At 42.8% G+C, this 24,363-nt stretch overlaps 1 protein-coding gene across 2 annotated transcripts in view; it reads left to right on the forward strand.

Annotated features, from left to right (window-relative positions):
- dhrs3b (dehydrogenase/reductase (SDR family) member 3b) overlaps positions 1–19,710 on the forward strand; it is a 50,535-nt gene extending 30,825 nt beyond the window's left edge. For both annotated transcript variants that reach the window (XM_060910833.1, XM_060910834.1), the window contains exons 2-6: positions 9,935–10,078; positions 10,791–10,910; positions 12,885–13,123; positions 14,536–14,661; positions 17,702–19,710. In XM_060910833.1, coding sequence (XP_060766816.1) covers positions 9,935–10,078; positions 10,791–10,910; positions 12,885–13,123; positions 14,536–14,661; positions 17,702–17,786 — 714 coding nt within the window. In that variant the 3' untranslated portion in view covers positions 17,787–19,710. The remainder of the gene's footprint in view (positions 1–9,934; positions 10,079–10,790; positions 10,911–12,884; positions 13,124–14,535; positions 14,662–17,701) is intronic.
- The last annotated feature ends 4,653 nt before the right edge of the window (positions 19,711–24,363 follow it).

Genomic DNA, 24,363 nt, shown 5'->3' on the forward strand with positions numbered 1-24,363 from the left:
GCTGACTACGGGCGAAAGGCGGGGTACACCCTGGACAAGTCACCAGGTCATCACAGGGCTGACACATAGACACAACCATTCACATTCACACCTACGGTCAATTTAGAGTCACCAGTTAACCTAACCTGCATGTCTTTGGACTGTGGGGGAAACCGGAGCACCCGGAGGAAACCCACGCGAACACAGCGAGAACATGCAAACTCCGCACAGAAAGGCCCTCACCGGCCCCGGGGCTCGGACCCGGACCTTCTTGCTGTGAGGCGACAGCGCTAACCACTACACCACCGTGCCACCCTGCCAGAAGCTTGTTCATGGTAAACAAAAATGTTTGGTCAAGGTGAATCTTGCGAAGAGACATTTTACCCAGATATTAGGTGTGCTGTATGTATATTTTTGACCCTGTATGTATAATTTTGACCCTGTGTTGATTTCAGAAAACCCAAAGAAAATTAAAACTTGTGCACCAAATTCTAGCGTGTTTTTTTTTTTTATTAAAGATGCATGCTGTACATTCTGCCACAGAAAAAGAACAGTTCAAAGAAATTACTGAAAGCCCAAATATGGCCATGACATCCATATCCAAGATGACATCCATGTCACTGTATGTAAACTTCTGACCACAACTGTATTTAACAGTTATTCCACGAAATTGAGTCGTATATGAGCTCATAGTGCTATAATCCATATACGACGAGATTGAGTGGAATAACTGTTTTATTCGATTCACCTTCACTGGACCTTGAGAAACAGCATTTTTACTTTTATATTTTGCAAATTCGGGGCGGCACGGTGGTGTAGTGGTTAGCGCTGTCGCCTCACAGCAAGAAGGTCCGGGTTCGAGCCCCGTGGCCGGCGAGGGCCTTTCTGTGCAGAGTTTGCATGTTCTCCGCGTGGGTTTCCTCCGGGTGCTCCGGTTTCCCCCACAGTCCAAAGACATGCAGGTTAGGTTAACTGGTGACTCTAAATTGACCGTAGGTGTGAATGTGAGTGTGAATGGTTGTCTGTGTCTATGTGTCAGCCCTGTGATGACCTGGCGACTTGTCCAGGGTGTACCCCGCCTTTCGCCCGTAGTCAGCTGGGATAGGCTCCAGCTTGCCTGCGACCCTGTAGAAGGATAAAGCGGCTAGAGATAATGAGATGAGATTTTGCAAATTCGATAAATAAAAACTTTATACAAAACGTCCAACAAAATCATTTCCGCTTAGAACGTAAACAAACTGGCGAAATGACAGGAACAGTTTGTGAAAAAATACAATCATAATAATTCTTGAAAAATAAAACAGATACGTTCTTACCATCAAATACTTTCATTAATTTGTGCTCGCAGCGCTGGCGCAAATTGCTACTCTCAAGGATTTTTCTACTTCATTGTTGTTGTTATTATTATTCTCCTAATATTTTTTAGGACGCTGTTTCTCCCTCAGTTTTCAACCAATCATCACCAAGTTTCACATGAAGAATATCTCTGGGCTGAATTACGTTGCTATGACTTTTGGTGCTGATCTGGTTCACTGATCCGGAATGATCCATGAAAAATGGGATTTTTTTTCAATCACATAACTCTATCAATTGTCATGATTTTTTTAATCGGTATTTTTATTTATTTAGTTATTTAGTTAGTTAGTTCAGGGCAGCAGGGCGCAATTTTTCCTCACTAAGTGTCATTCTCTATCTCTTACCGTTCCGGATCTCTAGGGTACGGTGACCAGACGTCCCAGTTTGTAACAGCAAGCACAAATTACTCTCTATCTAGTTTCATATTTTGTTGCTTTTTCTGTATTTTGGGGGGTTTTGTTTTCGAGTAAAGTTTTTATCTCATCCTCGGTTGGTTCAGCAACACACGCCGTCATTTTGTTTTACTCTACTCACGGTATATGAGCTGATAGCCTGGGAGTAGAGTAGCCAATCAGAGCATGCGATTGCTCCTATCCAGTGAATGTGGATAGAATAACAACAATTACACACTTTGTTGTGTAACATGTTGGAGCTTAAATGACGATGATTCAAGTCCCTGTGAATGAGATGTTACTATATATAGAAAGAAACAATAACATCTTCAGACAATGCATATTGATGCATCATATAAATATTAACCTGTGATTTAATTTGTAGTTGGACTGCTGTTCAAGCTTCTGACCAATCTGAAATGAGAACTGAACACAACCATGTAGCATTGTAACAACTGGTGTTGTATTCCCGCAAATTAGATTTTAAAAAAAAACGTATTGTTCGTGGCAGATCAGTCTAGGTGTCGCTCTCTATAAAAGGATTTGCGATAGCCTTTGGCATGTTGTATTACCCTATAACCTTACCCTGTATGCTAATATCATCAGCCGTTGCTTACTTTAACTACTTTTCATGATAAGACTCTGAGATAAATGACACACAGGGATTGTATTCTGATGTGTGCCCTCCAAAGAAAATATCAAGTTTGTTGTCAAATGACGTGAGAAGATCAATCTCCGATCTTTCCACTAATTGCCTCATCAGCCGTCCAAACAGAGCAGAGACACGCGAAGATACCTGGTCAGGGTTATCCTGCGGAATCCAATCACGCAAGGCCAGGCGCTGACGCAAAAGCGTTCCTTTAAACTGCCTCTCATCCGTAAAGTAAACGCTGCGAGGCATGCTCGTATTAGTCCTGCTGTGCGCTGATAAATTATCTCCACTGACTGAGTTTAGTACATTAGAGTAGCAAAGACTGAGTTTCAGAACCCTGAGCTTTACTGGATTGTAATTTGGCTGTTATTGTAAATAGCAATGACAGGCCATTTGTTAAAGTAGTCGTCAGAGTGTTGTGTAATGTATCAAATTAAAGAGCATGAAGATTGGGATTGAAAACTTGTTTAATTTTGTAAATATGTCTAAAAAAAAAAAAACCAAAGTTATGAACATTTTCAAAATCCAGCGTTTTATAAAACTTCCATTTCTGTCCGTTGCCCCGGTCACAAACCAGCAACCATTTTCCTTTGGTTTAATTTTCCATTCATAAGAAAAATAAAACTCAATCAGAAATTAATCAATAGAATTTTGAGTAATAGGGTAAGCATGACAGATAAAGGCTTCTTCTTCTTCTTCTTCTTCTTCTTGTAGATCACAGTTATGCACCTAGAAGGATTAAAAGTAATACATTGATGAAATTAGTACATTCTTTGTGTTTAAACATAAAAGCCAGAATTTATCGGGTATGTTCGCTTTAAATTATGGACACCAAGCATGATTAATGACGGTGGTGCTCAAATGCGCTGTGTACAAGAGGGTCAATCTTTTGTTCATTCTCTTCAAAACAGTATCACTGATATGTATACACCTTCTCATTTTTTCTACATGAAAAAAAAATTAGGAAAATTATTGATTTTTATCCCCCGCTGGCCAAAAGGCCCAAAGGGGGTTTATGTCGTGGTGATTTCCGTCCGTCCATCCGTCCCGGGAAGGGTGCTCACCTTCTGAAATCAACCCCCCTCTCAATTTTTGGATGAATTTCTCGAAGGTTGGCAAAAAGCCTTGTTATATGACGGTAATACGCAGATTGCGATTTAATTTCGTTTGTGAAAATTTTCCCAGAGTTTTGAGCCTTGATTAAATAACTTGTACTTTGACAATTTCATGAGGGTGTCGCCTAGTAAACTAGACCCACCCGCCTAGCGGCCAAAAATATTTTTGCCTACGAGTGGGTCTAGCCTCGGACCATATCAACAACACACCCCGGGCATCAAATCGTGCCCGTCAATCACAACGCAAGGTTTTTGTTTGGATTCTTTGGGCGGGCTTTTGCAGGAGTGACGACAAAGCTGCACGATGCTGGAGAAAGCGCAACAGGAAAGATGGCTACGGCTAGTGAACAGCGCTAGTTTGACTCCGCTTTGGAATCAGTTTTAGAAGAATTAGACTTGGAGTTTTCGTTGAAACATGAGCAGGAAGAGGCTCTCCGCTCATTCCTTTTCACGAAGGACGTTTTCGCTGTTTTGCCGACCGGCTTTGGCAAAAGTCTGATCGACCAGCTGGCTCCCCCACTGCTTTCTGTCGCTCTGACTACGTCACAGTCACTGTTGCGCTGATTGGTCAGAGCGCTGGCCTATACGCACGGAGACAGTTTGAAAGACAACGGGTTGTTCCTACCCACACCCTTCGGAAATGTCTACGACCGAGACCAGACTAAATATTCACATTTAGTCTGGCTTGCCAGGCTAATAAGGGTGTACGTTCTTCTGAAATCAACTCCTCTCACAATTTGTGGAGGAATTTCACCAAACTTGGCAAAAGGCTTTGTTATATGACAGTTAAACGCATATTGAAATTTTGTTGAATTTGGGCAAATTTTACCAGAGTTATGCCCTTGATTATTAACAAACTTGTACTTTGGCAATTTCATCGAGGTGTGCTTGCTTTCTGAAATCAATTTCCCGCACAATTTTTATCCCCCGCTGGCCGAAAGGCCCGAAGGGGGATTATGTCGTGGCGATGTCCATCCGTCCGTCCCTTGAAGGGTGCTCACCTTCTGAAATCAACTCCTCTCTCAATTTTTGGATGAATTTCACGAAACTTGACAGGATTCTTTGTTCTATGCCGGTAATACACATATTGTTCAATTCTGTCGCATTTTACCGGAGTTATGGCTGAGTTGCCAGCGGGGGATATTGTGCTCTCAGAGCACTCTTGTTTGAAAGGATACGAAATTTTCCTCAGTGATCTGATCTTTCGCGGGCACGAGACAGCAAAGTGTTCCGCCGATTTTATTGGAAAAATCAAGTCAACATGAGAGCTTCAACCACTAGGTGGGAATCATGAGTTTCAAGCTGATTGAACCAGCAGTGAGCGAGCGAGCTGGAAGCAACAACAAAGCATACGGACCAGTGACGAATATCACTAAAAAACCCAGGATGGCAGCGCCTGTGAGTTTGGTGTGTTGCATTACGCAACGTTAAAAAAACGCTTAAAGTAAAATCTCATCACACCACTACAAAAAAATGAACAATATATGTCGTAAATATGTTATTTAATCTTGAATCGACACTAGTTTTACGTAGGTTAAACACTTTTTTAAATGGATTTAAACGCCAAACGAAAACATGCTGCTCTCCCGTACAAACGTGCGGGAGGTTCATCAGTGCAGCGGCGCGATGTCAAGTCTACTGTAAAGAACATTTTGTGAACCTAAATAGCATTTTATATGCAGATAGAAGAAGAGAAGTGGAATTTCAAAGATTCAGCAAAGCCTTCTTTTGTGAGCGCCTGTTCAATTATGATATAATAATAAAAGGCCCGGGTTTGGCCATTTTAAAAGCAAGAAGGAGTTTAATTGCACGCTTACACATTGGAGAGGAATGTTCCACAAGAACTTAGATAAATGTGGAGCAATTACTGACAACGGCGCCTTACCACGACTGAAGAAATGAGTTCAATCAGGCGGGAGTTGTATGCATTTGTACGCACATTAAAAGATTTTTCACCTGCGCACGCACTTCAGTAGTCAGACACTTCAGTAGTCAGACAGTGGCAAACCGAAGCTGTAAATTTGTGTCTAATTTTTTTACACACGTCATTGCTTGTTGTCAAATACAATCTACAATTTTAGCCACCTCATCGTTTGCTCACCTCGTTTTCTCTCACGCACTTTTCAGCAGTGTTTCCAGCGTCTTGGAGCAGAAAATGACTCAACCCATCTGCCCACCAGGCCGTGTAATGACACCAGGGATGTGTGTGTGAGAGAGAGATATGAAGAATAGGCAGCAGCATCCCTTATTTCATTACCTTTCCCTGACCCCACAGACTGACAGATCTAATTGCCCAATCACGGCCCCCCGTGTCCCTGTCCTGACCAATTCCCTCACACAATCATCTCTCTTAATCCCGCTGATGTCTGTGTGGCCTCGCAGTTCTCTCAGTAATCACCACTTTTCAGCAGATCACAGAGACAAGAAAGCTATAGCCTACGTGACAGTTGTGTGTGTGTGTGTGTGTGTAATATATATATATATATATATATATATATATATATATATATATTTTTTTTTTTTTTCGGTGTAGAAGAAAAACAAAGCATCTTGTAAATTCTCCGCAACCTTATTTAGGGAGTGAAATTTTGATTTTGGATACAAGCTCATTTCTTGTGTGTTTCTCCAAACCTGATTTCGAATAAATCTCATATCAGGCATTTACACAGTTCGTTACAAAATACGTCCTGCGGTCATTCTGTAAGCACAATTAGAGGTTGTGCAGGAGGGTAAGGGCATGGTTGGAGGTCGTGCAGGAATGTGGGTGGGGTTGAAGGTTCTGTAGGAGTGGAATGATGTGGATAGAGATTCTGCAGGAGATGAAGGGCGTGGTTAGAGGATTTGCAGGAGTTTGGGCGGGGTCAGAGATTGTACAGGAGATGAAAGGCGTGGTTACAGGTTGTGCAAGAGCCTGGGTGGGGTTAGACATTCTGTAGGAGTGGAAGGGCGTGGTTAGAGGTTGTGCAGGAGTATTGAGGTTTTTCACCTGACGTCACAGGGTCACGTGACGCCACGGTGTCCGCCATTTTGAACGTCAAGCTAGCTAATGTCAACATAGTACCTAGTATGTTACTGTAGCAATGTTTACGTTCAGTCATTTGGATGACTGTTAAAACCTTTCAGTCTCAAGTTTTTCCTTTACTGTATTTACTAGTTTACTGAGCTAGCACGCTCCGGGGCAGGCTGGCTAGCGCGCTCCGGGGCAGGCTGGCTAGCGCGCTCCAGCGCTGGCTGGCTAGCGCCGGAGCGCGCTAGCCAGCCTGCCCCGGAGCGCGCTAGCTCAGTAAACTAGTAAATACAGTAAAGGAAAAACTTATAACGGGCCATGTCTCAACAGACTAAGAAGTTATTTCAATGACATTTAATAACATTTTGTTTATCCTGAGGACGGAAAGTAAATGAAAATGTGAACAAACCTTAGCTGTCAATGAACAATCCTGGTGGAAGCAGGTAAACGTCGTTCTCTAAGCCTGCTAACCTCAATTTTTGCAAATACCTCTCCCTCTGCTCGCCCTGTAAATGCCCTACGTCGCTGGATAGTGAAGGTGTTTTCTGCATCTCGCTCCTTTTTCTTTTATATTTTTCGTTTGTCGCCTTCCTCGCATTCAAACTGATTCGAGCCGTGACGTCCAAAATGGCAGCCTCACATGACTTGGTCACGTGGGTGAAAAAACTCAATAGGCGGGGTTAGAGATTCTGCGGGAGTGGAAGGGCATGGATAGACATTCTGCAGGAGATGAAGGGCGTGGCTAGAGGTTGTGCAGGAGTGTGGGGGGTTAGAGATTCTGCAGGAGATGAAGGGCGTGGCTAGAGGTTGTGCAGGAGTGTGGGGGGTTAGAGATTCTGCAGGAGATGAAGGGCGTGGTTAGAGGTTGTGCAGGAGTGTGGGGGGTTAGAGATTCTGCAGGAGATGAAGGGCGTGGTTAGAGGTTGTGCAGGAGTGTGGGGGGTTAGAGATTCTGCAGGAGATGAAGGGCGTGGCTAGAGGTTGTGCAGGAGTGTGGGGGGTTAGAGATTCTGCAGGAGATGAAGGGCGTGGCTAGAGGTTGTGCAGGAGTGTGGGGGGTTAGAGATTCTGCAGGAGATGAAGGGCGTGGTTAGAGGCTGTGCAGGAGTGTGGGGGGTTAGAGATTCTGCAGGAGATGAAGGGCGTGGTTAGAGGTTGTGCAGGAGTGTAGGTGGGGTTAGAGATTCTGCAGGAGATGAAGGGCGTGGTTAGAGGTTGTGCAGGAGTGTGGGGGGTTAGAGATTCTGCAGGAGATGAAGGGCGTGGTTAGAGGTTGTGCAGGAGTGTGGGGGGTTAGAGATTCTGCAGGAGATGAAGGGTGTGGTTAGAGGTCGTGCAGGAGTGTAGGTGCGGTTAGAGATTCTGCAGGAGATGAAGGGCGTGGTTAGAGGTTGTGCAGGAGTGTGGGGGATTAGAGATTCTGCAGGAGATGAAGGGCGTGGTTAGAGGTTGTGCAGGAGTGTGGGGGGTTAGAGATTCTGCAAGAGATGAAGGGCGTGGTTAGAGGTCGTGCAGGAGTGTAGGTGGGGTTAGAGATTCTGCAGGAGATGAAGGGTGGGGTTAGAGATCATGGAGGAGTGTGGGTGGGGTTAGAGATTCAGCAGGAGTGGAAGGGTGTGGTTAGAGGTAATGCAGTAGCATGGGCAGGGTTAGAGATTCTGTATGAGTGGAAGGGCGTGGTTAGAGATTCTGCAGATGTGGAAGGGCGTGGTTAGAGATTCTGCAGGAGTGGAAGGGCGTGGTTAGAGATTCTGCAGGAGTGGAAGGGCGTGGTTAGAGGTTCTGCAGGAGTGGAAGGGCGTAGTTAGAGGTTCTGCAGGAGTGGAAGGGCGTGGTTAGAGGTTCTGCAGGAGTGGAAGGGCGTGGTTAGAGGTTCTGCAGGAGTGGAAGGGCGTGGTTAGAGGTTCTGCAGGAGTGGAAGGGCGTGGTTAGAGATTCTGCAGGAGTGGAAGGGTGTGGTTAGAGATTCTGCAGGAGTGGAAGGGTGTGGTTAGAGATTCTGCAGGAGTGGAAGGGCGTGGTTAGAGGTTCTGCAGGAGTGGAAGGGCGTGGTTAGAGGTTATGCAGGAGTGGAAGGGCGTGGTTAGAGGTTTTGCAGGAGTGAAGGGCGTGGTTAGAGGTTCTGCAGGAGTGGAAGGGCGTGGTTAGAGATTCTGCAGGAGTGGAAGGGCGTGGTTAGAGATTCTGCAGGAGTGGAAGGGCGTGGTTAGAGATTCTGCAGGAGTGGAAGGGCGTGGTTTGAGGTTCTGCAGGAGTGGAAGGGCGTAGTTAGAGGTTCTGCAGGAGTGGAAGTGCGTGGTTAGAGATTCTGCAGGAGTGAAAGGGTGTGGTTAGAGGTTCTGCAGGAGTGGAAGGGCGTGGTTAGAGGTTCTGCAGGAGTGGAAGGGCGTGGTTAGAGGTTCTGCAGGAGTGGAAGGGCGTGGTTAGAGGTTCTGCAGGAGTGGAAGGGCGTGGTTAGAGATTCTGCAGGAGTGGAAGGGTGTGATTAGAGATTCTGCAGGAGTGGAAGGGCGTGATTAGAGGTTCTGCAGGAGTGGAAGGGCGTGATTAGAGATTCTGCAGGAGATGAAGGGTGTGGTTAGAGGTCATGCAGAAGTGTGGGTAGGGTTAGAGATTCAGCAGGAGATGAAGGGCGATGTTAGAGGTTGTGCAGGAGTGGAAGGGCGTGATTAGAGATTCTGCAGGAGATGAAGGGTGTGGTTAGAGGTCATGCAGAAGTGTGGGTAGGGTTAGAGATTCAGCAGGAGATGAAGGGCGATGTTAGAGGTTGTGCAGGAGTGGAAGGGCGTGATTAGAGATTCTGCAGGAGATGAAGGGTGTGGTTAGAGGTCATGCAGAAGTGTGGGTAGGGTTAGAGATTCAGCAGGAGATGAAGGGCGATGTTAGAGGTTGTGCAGGAGTGTAAGGGCGTGGTTTGAGATCATGCAGGAGTGTGGGTGGGGTGGGGTTAGAGATTATGCAGGAGATGAAGAGTGGGGTTTGAGGTTGTTCAGGAGTGTGGGCAGGGTTTGAGATTGTGCATGAGTGGAAGGGCGTGGTTAGAGGTCGTGCAGGAGTGTGGGCGGGGTCAGGGATTCTGCAGGAGATGAAGGGCATGGTTCGAGATCATGCTGGAGTGTGGGTGGGGTTAGAGATTCTGCAGGAGATGAAGAGTGGGGTTAAAGGTCGTGCAGGAGTGTGGGTGGGGTCAGAGGGTCAGTAGGAGGAGAAAGGCATGGTTAAGGATCTTGCAGGACTGTGGGCGGGGTTAAAGGTTCTATAGGAGTGGAAGGGCGTGGTTAGAGATTCTAAAGGAGAGGAAGGGTGTGGCTATGGCGGAAATGCTACAATTCAACTAAACATATCCTATTTTCAACAGAAACAGCTGTTTGTTTTGGATTTGCACTATTCTGCATGTTTTGACCCTTGACCTATAATCCCTGTCTCCTCCCAGCTGATTCTGTGGGGTCGCACAGAGAAGTGCCTCAAGGACACGTGTGAGGAGATAACGCTCATGGGGACAGAGTGCCATTACTTTATCTGCGATGTGGCCAACAGGGAGGAGGTGTATAAGCAAGCCAAAGTAGTACGAGAAAAGGTAATTATGGATAGCTGTTGTTTAAAATCCCATGCCATTTTTACAACCAAGTGCTTAACCCTTATCTTCAAATTATCCACTTTAGATGTTTATTAAAAAATACCAAAACTAAATATTGGTTTGTTGGTTTAATCCGTTAAATGGAAATAATACGCAAAATCGTGTTAAAACAGATTTATTAGTGATGGATTCCATTCCAAAAATGAAAAGTGTGAAAAACTAAATGTGAGATAAAAAGTTGGTTTCATTCATAATCACTCTTCACACTGACTCTGCTGTCAGTATTTCCAGAAGCAGGAGAAAAAAAAGGTGTTGAGTGTGTTATCCGATATATTATTTAAATCGCTAATAAATAAGATAAAGAGAATATATTAGGTACTTTTTAAAGAAAATTGTTCAGTGCTGTGTAGATTAACGGGAAATCCATGATTAAGTAGAGCACAGAACATGAGTTCATGAGTTTAAGAGGAAGTTTTATTTCCATTTGACCTCCAACAACGGAACAGACTCAACTCATCTGCTAACTCGACTCCCCACGCCTGGACAGGGACATAGATAACGCCTCACTGAAAACGTCTCCAGACGATAAGAATGCGCTGTATGGCTGGCTTTCGGCTCATGTCACTGTGGGAACACAGCCAGATGAGTAAGTGGATCACCCTCATGTGGGATCTTACAGGTGGTCCGTGTCTTGTTTTCTTCATCGCGACAGGTCGGAGACGTCACCATCCTGGTGAACAATGCTGCAGTGGTGCACGGGAAGAGTCTGATGGACAGCGATGATGACACCCTTCTGAAGTCACAGCACATCAACACGATGGGGCAGTTCTGGGTAAGTCCAAACAATCTGGAACGTTCTGAGCTATTTGTAGCCTGTTCACCAAACAAGGAGGTAAACAGGAAGTAGTAATCGGTGAACATTTGATTGCGTTCAAATCAAATCGAATCAGACGACAGTTTCAGCTGTGATGCCGTTTTTGTTTTGTTTTAATATAAAAGGAAAAAAAAAAGATGAACTAATCACACCATCTAATTAACAGTTATTCCATAAAATCAAGTCATACATGAGCTGTTAACCGATGAGGCCATAGCACTGAATTGGTTATAAGCCACGTACAATGAGATGTTTTGTCATATTGTGGCAGACTCTCCAAACACATGGAAGAAGATTCTCTGGTCAGATGAGACTAAAATTGATCTTTTTGGCCACCCTGTGTGGTGCAAACCCAACACCCTGAGAACACCTTCCCTACAGTGAAGCATGGTGGTGGCAGCATCATGCTGTGGGGATGTTTTTCATCTGCAGGGACAGGAAAGCAGGTCAGGACTGAAGGAAAGATGGATGGCACTAAATACAGGGCAGTTCTGGAGGAAAACCTGTTTGAGTCGGCCAGAGGTTTGAGACTGGGACAAAGGTTCATGTTCCAACAGGACAGTGACCCTAAACATACTGCTAAAGCTACACTGGAGTAGCCTGGGAAATCCCATGCTGCTTTGCACAATCGTTCCGATCTGAAAAGACAGCATGGAAACTATGATCTAAAGGCTCGCCTGAGTTAGGGAGCCAATCAGAGAGTGGGGAGGGGTGGAAAGACGGTGACGCGTACTACTCGACAAACGGAAGCTTGTAGTTTATTTGGGACTGTTTACGGATCACATTTAACATGGCGGCGAGCGATACGAACCAAACTTTCGATCAAGCTTTAGACACTTCTGAATAGTTTAGAGCGAAAGTTTGTTTTAAAAAAAGAACAGCGTTTGGCGTTTCAGTCTTTCTTCGTCGCTCTAACTACGTCACCGGGTACAACTGCCATGATTGGCCATGGGCTACGTATACGCCAAATGATAGACATTCGCAACGTCCAATAAACGGCCGTTGACAATCGTAAACCACACCTCCCCTACGAGAAATTCAATAGGCGGATTCCAGACCATATTTCACTTGTGATATGGTCTGGTGTTAACCAGACTAACACTGGAGTGGTTTAAGAGGAAACATTTAAATGTCTTGGAATGGCCTAGTCAAAGCCCAGACCTCAATCCAATTGAGAATCTGTGGCATAACTTGAAGATTGCTGGACACCAACGCAACCCATCTAACTTGAAGGAGTTGGAACAGTTTTTACTTGAGGAATGGGTAAAAATCCCAGTGGCTAGATGTGCTAAGCTAATAGAGACATACCCCAAGAGACTTGACACAGCAAAAGGTGGCTCTACAAAGTATTGACTTTGGAGGGGTGAATACCTATGCACACTCCAGATGTGTTTTTTCATCTTAATTATTGTTTGTTACAATTAAAAAAAAATTGCACCTTTAAAGTGTTGTGTAAATGAAATGGTGCTAACCCTCCAAAAAATCCATTTTAATTCCAGCATGTAGTGCGATAAAACAGGACAAACACCAAGGGGGATGAATACTTTTGCAAGACACTGTACTTGCACAGAAAGATAGAAGGTGAGAGAATGTTAATAGAAGCGCTCGGTTCTCCCAGTGGCATCATTTGGTGTAAGAACGAGGGAAATTCCAAATTACAGACTTCCTGTCAAAACACTTGGCACATCCCAGTGAGCGTCGAGACCTCTCCAAACTCGCATCTGGACTTTTCCTGGCTTGATACGAGATCAAACCGGTTTATCTCCGGAGGAGCGAATTGCACGTACGTGTATGCTTAAGAAATGGAAAACCTCACTTGTGGTTACGACATTCTTCACATGATTCTCTCCCTGTCTGAGTTCCAAACACCTGCAGGAGATTCAATACAATCACCTTTCTCATGGGATGTTTGTTGTTCTTTTCATCTCCCAGACTACAAAAGCGTTCCTGCCTCGCATGCTGGAGCTGCAGACGGGCCACGTCGTCTGCATCAACTCCATCCTGTCTCTCTCACCCATACCTGGCACGATAGACTACTGCACATCCAAGGCCTCGTCTCTGGCCTTCATGGAGAGCCTGACCCTCGGCCTTTTGGACTGCCCAGGCGTTGGATGTACCACCGTGCTCCCTTTCCACACCAACACTGAGATGTTCCAGGGCATGAGAGTGAGGTGAGACGTCAGATCTGGCTCTGCAGAATTTTACATTTTTAAAAAAATATATAATATCCATTGAATCCTGGTCATGTTTGAGTTAAACTCAACCGTAGTAATTTGTTCTTAAAATCAAATAATATGAAAAAATATGAAAAATTTAACCATTTTTGTGAGACTTTCTGTAATGAATATTAAAAACAGCTTTAAAAAAAACAATGCAAAAAATACAAAGAAAATTTTAAGATTATATTTGATTTTTTTTTTATTACCAAATACAATCTTAACATTTTCTAATTTTAATAATAATTTTTATTATTTCAGGTAATTTTGGTCTGTGAAGATGAAAAAGCTTTATTTATTTATTTATTTATTTATTTATTTTACATGTATGATAAATCTAAAAAATATTTAATCTCCATCATACCCCCATTTTTTTATTGTAAAGCGACCTTGGGTGTGAGAAAGGCGCTATATAAATTATTATTATTATTATTATTACTACAATATTCAATTCAGCTCACATTTGGTGAAATCTCTCTGGCAAAATTTGAATATTTGAACAATATTGTAATCAATCTTCCCAGTATCCACGTTTCTCATGTAAAAAACTCTGCTGCTTTTAGTTTTTCCATTTCTGTCCTCACATCTTAATTGGGATAATGTGACGCTAAAGTAGATTTCCCTTACTTTTTTTTTTTAATAATTTATTTTTTTAAGATATTTTTGGGGGCTTTTTTCACCTTTATTATTGGATAGGACAATGTAGAGACAGGAAATGAGCGGGAGGGAGAGACGGGCCGGAAACGAACCCGGGTCCCCGGATTTATGGTATGGCGCCTTATCCATCTGAGCCACGACGCCTCCAATAATTTATTTTTAGAAGAAAAAAAAAAATAAAATTATAATTGAAACTAATTGAAATCTTTCACTTTTGAAAGATGTATTATTTAGTTTCACTTAATAACGTGATATATTAGGATCCCCAGCGATGTGTGTGTGTGTATATTTTTATAAATATGTTTTAACCCGGGTGGCACGGTGGTGTAGTGGTTAGCACTGTCGCCTCACAGCAAGAAGGTCTGGGTTCGAGCCCCGTGGCCGGCGAGGGCCTTTATGTGTGGAGTTTGCGTGTTCTCCACGTGGGTTTCCTCCAGGTGCTCCGGTTTCGCCCACAGTCCAAAGACATGCAGGTTAGGTTAACTGGTGACTCTAAATTGACCGTAGGTGTGAATGTGAGTGTGAATGGTTGTCTGTGTCTATGTGTCAGCCCTGTGATGACCTGGCGACTTGTCCAGGGTGTACCCCGCCTTTCGCCCGTAGTCAGCTGGGATAGGCTCCAGCTTGCCTGCGACCCTGTAGAACAGGATAAAGTGGCTACAGATAATGAGATGAGATGTTTTAACCCATATTTCGCTTGGTTTCGACAGGTTCCCGAAACTCTTCCCACCGCTGAAACCAGAGGTAGTTGCACAGAGAACAGTGGATGCTGTCAGAACCAACACAGCCTTCGTTTATCTTCCATGGACCATGAACGTACTGGTTATCCTCAAAAGGTATGTTCTGGATGAGAGGATAAACTGCGATTTACGAGGTGATAGAACGGTACAGTTTGGTGTGTTTGTCTTTTTCAACATTGAGAACATTATGGATCATCAGCATAGGAGTGAAAGAAGAGTCTTTGCGGTGGAAATGTTAATTGTTCCATGTCGCAAACGGGGTTTTGTTTGAAGCTATAACTGTTAAACGTGAAAAAAAAAAAAGTTTTTCGAAGGGTTATTAGATCCTCAGTATCAGCATTACGCCATACACTTGCGTACTGAATATGAAAAATCAGCCTGATGAGAGAGATCACGAAGGGGCGGGGTCAGTTCTGGGTGTTAGCATGCCGTTTAACTGTCTGTCCATATTTCACGTTGAATAGTCATTCGGTTTCCATCAAATTATAGTAAAGTATAATAACACACAGAACTCGGACTCAATTAAAACATTCAAGAGACATCTAAATTTCAATATCATATTACATATTTTAAATAATTAGCAGTTATTCCACAAAATCAAGTCGTTATTCCACGAAATCGAGCTGATATCCGACAAGGCACATAGCTCCGAGTTAGCTATAATCCATGTACGACGAGATTGAGTGGAATAACTGTTTTATTCTATCCACATCACTGGAGTTTGAGAAACAGAGCATTTTTATGATAATTTTTTTGCAAATTCGATAAATAAAAACTTTATACAAAACGTCCGACAAAATCATTTCCGCTTAGAATGTAAACAAACCAGTGAAATGACAGGAGCAATTTGTGAAAAATGCAATAATACTAATAACAATTCTTGAAAAATAAATAAAAATATGCGTTCTTACCATCAAATACTTTCATTCAGTATTTAGCGCCCGTTTACACGAGGACGCTGTCGGGTAAAAACGACTAAATATTTTATCGGAAGTGCCTTTCGTCTACACGAGGACGGCGTTTCCGAGGCTGAAAAATGGAAAAAATTGAAAATGCCTTCCAGAGTGGATAAGTTAAAAACAGCCCCCGTTGCATATCCGTCTAAACTACCCAATACACGAATCTCTGCTCGGATCTGCTCACGTCGGGTACGCGTTTACGTCATACATATGTCATATACTGTACATGCCAGCCCGGGAAGTAAGAAAGTAAGTAAAAAAGTAAGAGCATGTCTGATTACATCGATCCAACGGACCTTCAAGCTGCTCTGGCAGCTTTAATAAACGTCCAGGAGTCCTTCGAACATCTATACCGAATCTGCACATATATCTACCGTTAATGAACAGAGGCGGGTACAGTATGCTCTTACTTTTTTACTTACTTTCTTACTTACCATAGCCAGAGTAATCAAAGTTTTCGCGGCGCAGATGTGCAGATCAGACAAGACGGAAGACGTTGCGCATGCGTGCAGACATAGCGGAGGTCTTTCACAGCACCACCTAGCCGCCTGGCATGCACATCCAATTGAATTCCACACATTTATGCGTCACCGTATAGACGCAGATTTCCTCCTTGAAAACGGTCGTGTAGACGCGGAAAAAAGTGAGAACGAAAACGGACTTTTGCGTTTTTGTTTCAGACCGTCCCCGTGTAAAGTGGGCCTTAGTTGCTTTTTTTTTTTTGTATTTTTGGGGGTTTTGTTTTCGAGTAGTTTTTATTTCGTCCTCGGTTGGTTCAGCAACCCGCTTTACACTCACTGTATATAAGCTGATAGCCTAGTAGTAGAGTAGCCAATCAGAGAGCACGATTGCTCATATCTAGTGAATGTGAATAGAATAATTGTAATTATCCTGTTCATTATAATTTTTAGGGCTGTAACGATACACCCAACTCACGATTCGATTCGTATCGCGATTTTTGACCCACGATTCGATACACCCACGATTTTTTTTAAATGTTTTTTTAAAGTAGTAAATTTGACTTATTAACATTTACTTACTTACATTAACTATTTAATAACAGATAATTCAGACCACTGCAGAGAATGAGTAATATGTATGCAAAAATGAACAAATGTATATCCAAAGACTGTTTTATTTCTCAAAATAATACTGTTGAGCCGGAAGCTCTGTTTTTTTCGGTTCTGAAAAAGTCATTTTTCCAAATCGTGTAAATCCGTTAAGATTTTTTTTGGGGGGGGGGGGGGTATAGGGGTGGCTCTCTCACTGTCTCACTCTCATAGGGCCAATGATTTTCTGTGATCGCAGAAAACAGATGGAAATTACGGAATTTTTATAGTGAAACATTGCTCGCGTGTCAAAGTGTAACTGCCGCAGAAGGCTTCCGCCCAAGCAGACATGCCTTCAGTGTTGCCAGATATTGCTAACATTTTCCACCCCAAAATATGTTCAAAACCAGCCAAAAAGCACCTAAAACCGCCCAATCTGGCAACACTGCATGCCTTTCCGGTCAAGTGATTGTGATTGGCTTGTGGCACACCTAGCCAGCCAATGAGCTGCTTGTTTACAGATTCGCTCCCCGTGTCGCAACCAGAATGGCGACCGCTTAAAAGAAACGAATGCTCTGGTGGCCAAGGACGCCATATGGTTGCCAGTGGCGAGTGTGGACGTTGCGTGACTCGCAGAAGATTGTCGCAGGTTGGTGAAAAAACGCCTTACTAATAGATATAAAAAATAAAAGTAATTTAAGTAAGTTTAAAATGTAATTTAAATAAAAAGTAAAGTATTCATAAATTGAAGTTTGGAAGCGCCTCTGTTTTTGGGCTGAGGAGAAGTTTGAAAGGGCGTACCGCGATTCTGCCTTCTTGTATCGCGACACGGATCGTGGCTCTGCGTATCGCGATTTCGATTTCGATACGCATATTGTTACAGCCCTAATAATTTTGTATTTTATTTTGTATCGGGGCACCTGAGAGCACAGCTGTGCTGAAGTGTGTCCCCTGTATAAATAAAGCTTATTATTATAACAAAGCTCTGCCCCTGCTTTCCCCACCCATTTTAACCTCTGCTCTCTCTCTCTCTCTGCCATAATACATGCAGGAGAAACTCCAGAATGTCTTGTTTTTTTTTTTTTATTTTCTAACATGTGTTCTTTCTGTTTTCATCTCCTGAAACAGCATCTTACCCCAAAGTGCTCTAGAGGAAATCCACAGGTTCTCTGGAACCTACACGTGCATGAACACTTTCAAAGGACGGACATAAGAACCAGGAGAGAAAGTTTGTCTGTGCTGTTAATTAAAGATGGAGTGTGTAGCACGTCTGAGCGCCGGACGCAGCTGATCAGAAACAATGGAAAAGAGTCATGGATGGAGAATCGAGGAGTCAGCTGTGCTTGCAGAGTTTTGTAGAGACTTTTAACGGAGGAGACCTAAAGAGACAGGATGGCACGTTGCTTGTGGTCAGTGTTGTTCAGACTGCACGACTGACCTGTGGTCATATTCTGTTGGCTTAAAGGCTGGACTGTGAACTGCTGAAGGAACCAGCAAAGAAAAGCAAACAGACTCATGAAAAGAGCCTTCCGATTTGTTAACCTTCTCTTCTAAAAATGGTCTATTTTTTAACAAACTAATGTCACACAAAATACAACTTTTGAATAAAATACAGTTCGGAGATGAAACATATTTTAGGGGGTGTTTTAGGAAAAATGTCAGATATTCCTGAAGGGATTTGAGCTTTACATCGTTGCCAGTTTTGGGTGGACATCTCCTTAACGAATGGAAGACCATGGCAGCTTTTTTTCCAGTTCAGGAAATGAGCTCAGAGTGTGTGTGTGTGTGTGTGTGTGTGTGTGTGTGTGTGTGTGTGTGTGTGTGTGTGTGTGTAAGAGAGAGAGAGTAACCCTGTCAAGAGGTGAATGTTAAAGCTCTCCACATACAGTGAGCAGAGAGAAACGTACTATCGCACACAAACCCGATGCCATGTTTATCAGCCACATGTGGCCTCATTCAGTCATTTCTTAAGAAACCAAATAACATGCTCGGTGATTTATAAAGATTACTCGAATGAACTACATTACATGCAAAGTCCATCTCAAAAACTAAATCTAAAATATAACTGCAAGTGGCGATGAAAGGCCTGAGCACCTCCGGTTCCGTGACCCATCACACGTTGTCATCCAAATCTGGAATAAACCTGATGAACTGTCTAGGAGCAGTAGAGCAGATATTGATGAAAAAGCCACCCTTTCTGTCGCCGAATGGTGGCGCTATACCAGAGGGTCACTTTGGGTATGTGGATATCATCAGAACCGTCATATCCTATAACCTGTGAAGTTTGAGCCATATCAGGCAATGCATCGCGAATTTATGACACATTTCCTGTTTGCATGGCTTAACATATACATTTATCGTTTTGTCTTTTCAACGTCTTCCAAGATATCGCAAATCCCTTCGCAATTCAAAATCAGAAACATCTTGACATTACGTATACCAAATATGGCATGAATCCAACAAGCCGCCTAGGAGGAGAACGTCAAAATGTAATGTGTCGAAATGCACAAAATCAAAAATAACACACTTCCTGTTGAGAATGGATAATACAATGTACATTACAGTTTTGTTCGTCTTGGGGCACTCCATACAGCTACCAGATTTGGCATGGATAGGTGAAACTACGGTACATACCAGGCAAAAATCTCAATTACATGTGGGGGTGTTATGGGGTCCCCCAGACACACCCAGGGCCAAGCCTCTATCGCTGAGTAGCGGCGGGCAGGACTGATTTGTGTACCAAATTTCATGAGTTTTCACCCATGGGAACCACCTCAAAAATGGCCTAAGTCTTGAAGAAGAAGAATCCTTAGGAAAACAATAGGGCCTTGCACCTCCGGTGCTTGGGCCCTAATTAGGTTTTGGCGTGTGCTATTTGTTCTTACTAGTCATTGCAAGACATAATTGCACATCCACTCTTTACATATCACTGATGACAGGCCAAAAGATGCATCAAAAACTCTACAAAATACAATATGCTCTGTTCATGTGTATGAATGAAAAGTTTTTGGGCGCAGCCATGGCCTGAAGCTTACAGAAGCAGCATCGGGCCTAAAGGGTCGCTGGTTTGATTCCCGGCAGAGGAATTTTGCTGTGTTTGAGTGTATGTGTGACAAATAAAGGCTTCTTCTTCTTTATCTTTTCACTGTGAGGTTTGACTATATGGTGAATATCTAATACAAAACCCAAATTGGCATAGAACCCCAATTTCAAAAAAGTTGGGACGCTGTGTAAAACCAGGGCTCGAAATTCGCGGTGGTCCGGTCGCCCGAGGCGACTTAATTTGCCATTTGGCGGGTAATTCCTGTCACTAGGCAGCCCAGCTGGCTAGTTGAAAATAAAAAAATATATATGAAGCGAAGATTCAGACTAGGGCTGTGCGATATATCGAATATACTCGATATATCTCTGAAAATTCTGTGTGAGATACATAATATTATTATATCGTAACTATCGAGTATTTTATGGTCATCTGCCGACTTGCATTTGTTTCGTGTTTGTTGCGTTTGTTTAAAACATTTTCCGGTGGTTTTCTCCCTGTCCCTCAGGCAGTAGTGTGAGAGGCTGCCTAAGGGTAAAAAAAGCAATAACGTCATGCACTCGCCGACCAATCCCGGGCGACATCTAGGTGCTGAAAGGAACTTGCAGGAAGATTTTCTAGTTTCGGTCAGTGTTGCCAGATTGGGCGGTTTCCCGCCCAATTGGGCAGTTTTGAATTCTACTTTGCGGGCAAAAAATGTCTTGGGCTGGTTGACAAAAATTGGGCGGGTTTGACGTTAGTTCGGCGGGTTTTTGTTTCACTACCACTAGAAAGCAGAGATGGGAGAGAATGTAAACACCTAAGCCGAATGATGTTCTTGAATATGCGAAGGAAATCAGGAAAAACAGCTCTCTTTGGTCAACTGAGGCAAGTCATAGACCTAGTTTACCCAGCACCCCTTAGGTATTTTAAACAACCAAAATCGAGCATTGGCCTAAATTAATCATTAACAATAAACATTAATCTCATTAAGTATTATTTTAAAAAAATGTCGATGTAACTGTAAGACTAATATGAATGTGTGTAATGTAGTGCAGAAACTGAACTCATAAACTAGTAAATAAGAATGACGTAATTCATTCTCCATTTTCTCTTCTCATGTTACATTCAGCCATGCATCGTAGCCTAACTTTTTTTTAAAATTGAAGTATGTAAGGCCCCGGTCACACCGCCCGAACTTTGCTGGAGCGTTCCTGGAGCGGTGAAAAAAATTCATCACCGCTCGTAACCGTTCACCACCGTTTAACAAAAGTTGGCCCCCGTTAAAGCAACGCCGTATACGCTCGGCCACCGCTGATGTTTCTCGAGGGGCCCTCCTACCGCTCCGAAAGTTTTGAGCTGCACAAAATATTGCGAGCAGTGAGGAGGGGGCAATTTTCCGCCCCGGCAAAGTTCACCCCCGCTCCACCAACGCCCAGTCAAAGTTTGGCACCGCTAGACGCAAGTTCGTGGACGCTTGGGTCCGCTAGGCCAACGCAGAAATCTTGAACACTGGACCACCGCTGCTTCGCCAGCGTTGCCCGGGCGGCGATTAAACGTTGCACAAACTTCGGTGAAGCGGTTGTAAGCGTTTTACGAGCGGACACGGGGTTGCTGGAACGGTGTCGGGCGTTGAAGCAGCTATCCATGGCGGCGATGAACTTTGGTTTGGCGTTGGTATAGAGGTGTCGGAGCGGGACCAGAATTTGGCTATAAATACGGAGAGAAATGGACCAGGAGCTCATTTGGAATCGAGCTGCCGTTGAGTTCAGACCTCATCTATATCAAATTTGCTCAAAGTTACAGTAAAACTGTATTACCATGGATGCTGAGAGACTTGCTATGATTGGTGCTAAACCAACTTTATACCCCCGCCGAGCCAAAGTTTGGCTAACATTTGGCACATTATGAAGCGCAAAATACAGCAAAGGAGACCCTGAACTGTTGAGCAACTGAAAGTGTACTATATATCAGGCAAGAATGGAAGAACGTTCCTCTTTCATAACAACAGCAATTGGTCTCCTCAGTTCCGAAACGTTTACAGAGTTGAAGTTTAAATGTAGAGGTGATGCAACACACAGTGGTAAACATGCCCCTGTCCCAACTTTTTTGAAATGTGTTGCTGATATCAAATTCAAAATGAGCATATATTTTTCAAAAAACAACAAAATTTCTCAGTTTCAACAGTTGATATGTTGTCTTTCTCCTATTTTCAATTAAATATAGGGTTTCCATGATTTTTTAAATTACCGCATTCTGTTTTTATTTACAGTTTACGCAGCGTCCCAACCTTTTTGGAATTGGGGTTGTATTTGAATCATTTTGAGATTCATTAAAACCAGTTTCTGCCAGAATGTTTGTCTTGATCCGATTGAAACTAACTTTTGCAAATGTAGTACCGTACATGCTCATCAGGTGTATTAATTTGGCACACGATTGTGTACACACACTATGTTTTTATATCTACAGTGTTCTGTAGACGCCTTCATACTGACAGACTAACTGAAGGGCTTTTAGGTCTTATTTGATGTGTCAGATATTTGGATATCGTGTGAAGTTCATTCCACCATCTGGGTACCAGGACAGAGAAGAGTATTCATGCATGACTTCCTTCTATCTTGAAGGAGTGTGGGTTGAGACTTGAATGTGGTGCACAGCAGGGTTCAATACTGTAAGTACCTTCAGATAGTGTAGATAGTGGTCTGTTTGTGGCTTTGTAAGTGTAAATCCAATGTGGCCAACGACAGGGAGCCAGTGGAGGAAATGCAGCAACGTTGTGAAAAACAAGACAGGCAGCTGCATTTAGGAACTCGTGCTCGCCGGCTGAAGAGCAAAGTTGCACAACATAACAGGTGACCGAGTTTGTTTTATGACATCCTGCAAATATTTAACCACGAATCAATCGAACCGTTAAGGTCATCTACATATTAGGTGCAGACACATAGTTCACAGAGTTATACAGAGATCAGACCTTGCCTTCAACAAAACAGGATTGAAAAGATTATTTTTTAACTGAACATGATGAAAATTAAAATGCTCAGTGTAGAAATGGAACGGTTTCAGTTGTACACTGGCTGTGGCGTAATGCCAAACTTCAAATCTGACTAAACTCCAGTTATTCATATTATATTGAGGAGTGAGTGAAAAAAAAAATAGAAATATTTTCCTGCTCACTCTATTCTCTCTATTCCAGCGACTTTTGTACCTCCGATTGATCTGCACCGATTCCTCCTTACTTTCATTCTCGCTGCTTGTTGATTTTCCAGAATTTGATCCTGCAGCACTTTTTTTATTTATTTTTTTTTAGTAGCTAATAATAATGTAGCATCAGCAAGAGCAGCGTAACCATCCCATGAAGGCTTGTGGGCACTGCACAGCTGTATACTTCATTATTTGGGCATAAATTGGTGTGTTTTTGGAATGAGTATAGTCCGTTGGGATGGTACTGTGGTATTGTGTATTATGGGAGCAGAGTTACAATTACATTAATGTCAAGTCTAAACAGTATGAGTATAAAGTACAACTCATTCTTTCCAGTTATGACCCCATCTCATCCCATAGTAATCCCATCCCACGTTCTTGAGCATTGTGGTTTCTCCAACTTTCATTCTTTTATCATGGCTCTTAACAACGTATTTGTCACAATAACAATAAAAGTATGATTCAATGTAGACTGCCTTTCAGATTTTTCAAGTGTAGGTCATAAAAGAATTTTCCTCGACACCCAATTATTTTTGTTTAATGGTCCGAAAGCTACTGAATTTGAATCACAGACTTCCAATTTTATTAGTTTTTTTCAAATAGAACAATTAATGAATTTAGGGCCACGTGACCCTAAATTCTCCGCTATTTTTTCCTGCTTCACCATGACCCAATTCAAGATACTACGTCATGCATCACATGGTGGGCTTTCCCTATTTGTGCAAGGCATTGTGGGATACAAATTTGAAACAGGAGAGATAAATGGAGGACGTGAGTGTGCGAATGAAACGTGAAAGACCGATTCCAGTAACAGAAAGTGAGAAGAAAAGATGTTATGTTATATGAAGGAAAGGAAACGCAGGACCAAACTAATAAATATCGGCGGTCAGCGAGCACCTCGGTGTGATTAGCTGTTCGTTTAGCGACAGAATGATGGAACTGTCAGTGCACGCTCAAAGGTAAACCTGTAGATGGCAGTAATGTGACACTGTGGATGCCAGCTGCCGTAAAACCCAAAAGAAGAAGGTAAACCTGTGCGTGCGCACATGGACTTCCTCTGTCTGCTTGATTGCGTGAAGCGAGCAATTTCATGCACATTATTTGCTTTAATCCCCTCAAATTAAACAACTTCCCAGCCACAGAATGGCCTGATATTTTGTGAGATATTACAGAAATAAACATATATCACAATGACCACATTTCAGAGAGAACTAAATTTCACTGATTTTATGAAATCGAAAGGCCGTCTAGCTTTCATCGTATAGTCCTACTATTTAGCTAGCCAATAGTTTGCTGATAATAAGCTCACTGATATATATATATATATATATATATATATATATATATATATATATAAATAATTTTTTTAACTAATGCTTTCAGTTAAACCAAGGTGTGTTTTTATTACAATTCAAAGACCAAGAAGGAAATGCATGCTAACGTCAGCCAAATTTGAAAATGTTTGCTAACATAACTAGCAAACTAGATAATGGTGATAATGTTGGCGTGTTGTGCTTCTGCTTCTTTCAGCCACCAAAGGTATAACTCACAAACTTTTTTTTTTTTACAT

Source organism: Neoarius graeffei, chromosome 26, assembly GCF_027579695.1.
Source record: "Neoarius graeffei isolate fNeoGra1 chromosome 26, fNeoGra1.pri, whole genome shotgun sequence".
NCBI classification, from domain to species: domain Eukaryota; kingdom Metazoa; phylum Chordata; class Actinopteri; order Siluriformes; family Ariidae; genus Neoarius; species Neoarius graeffei.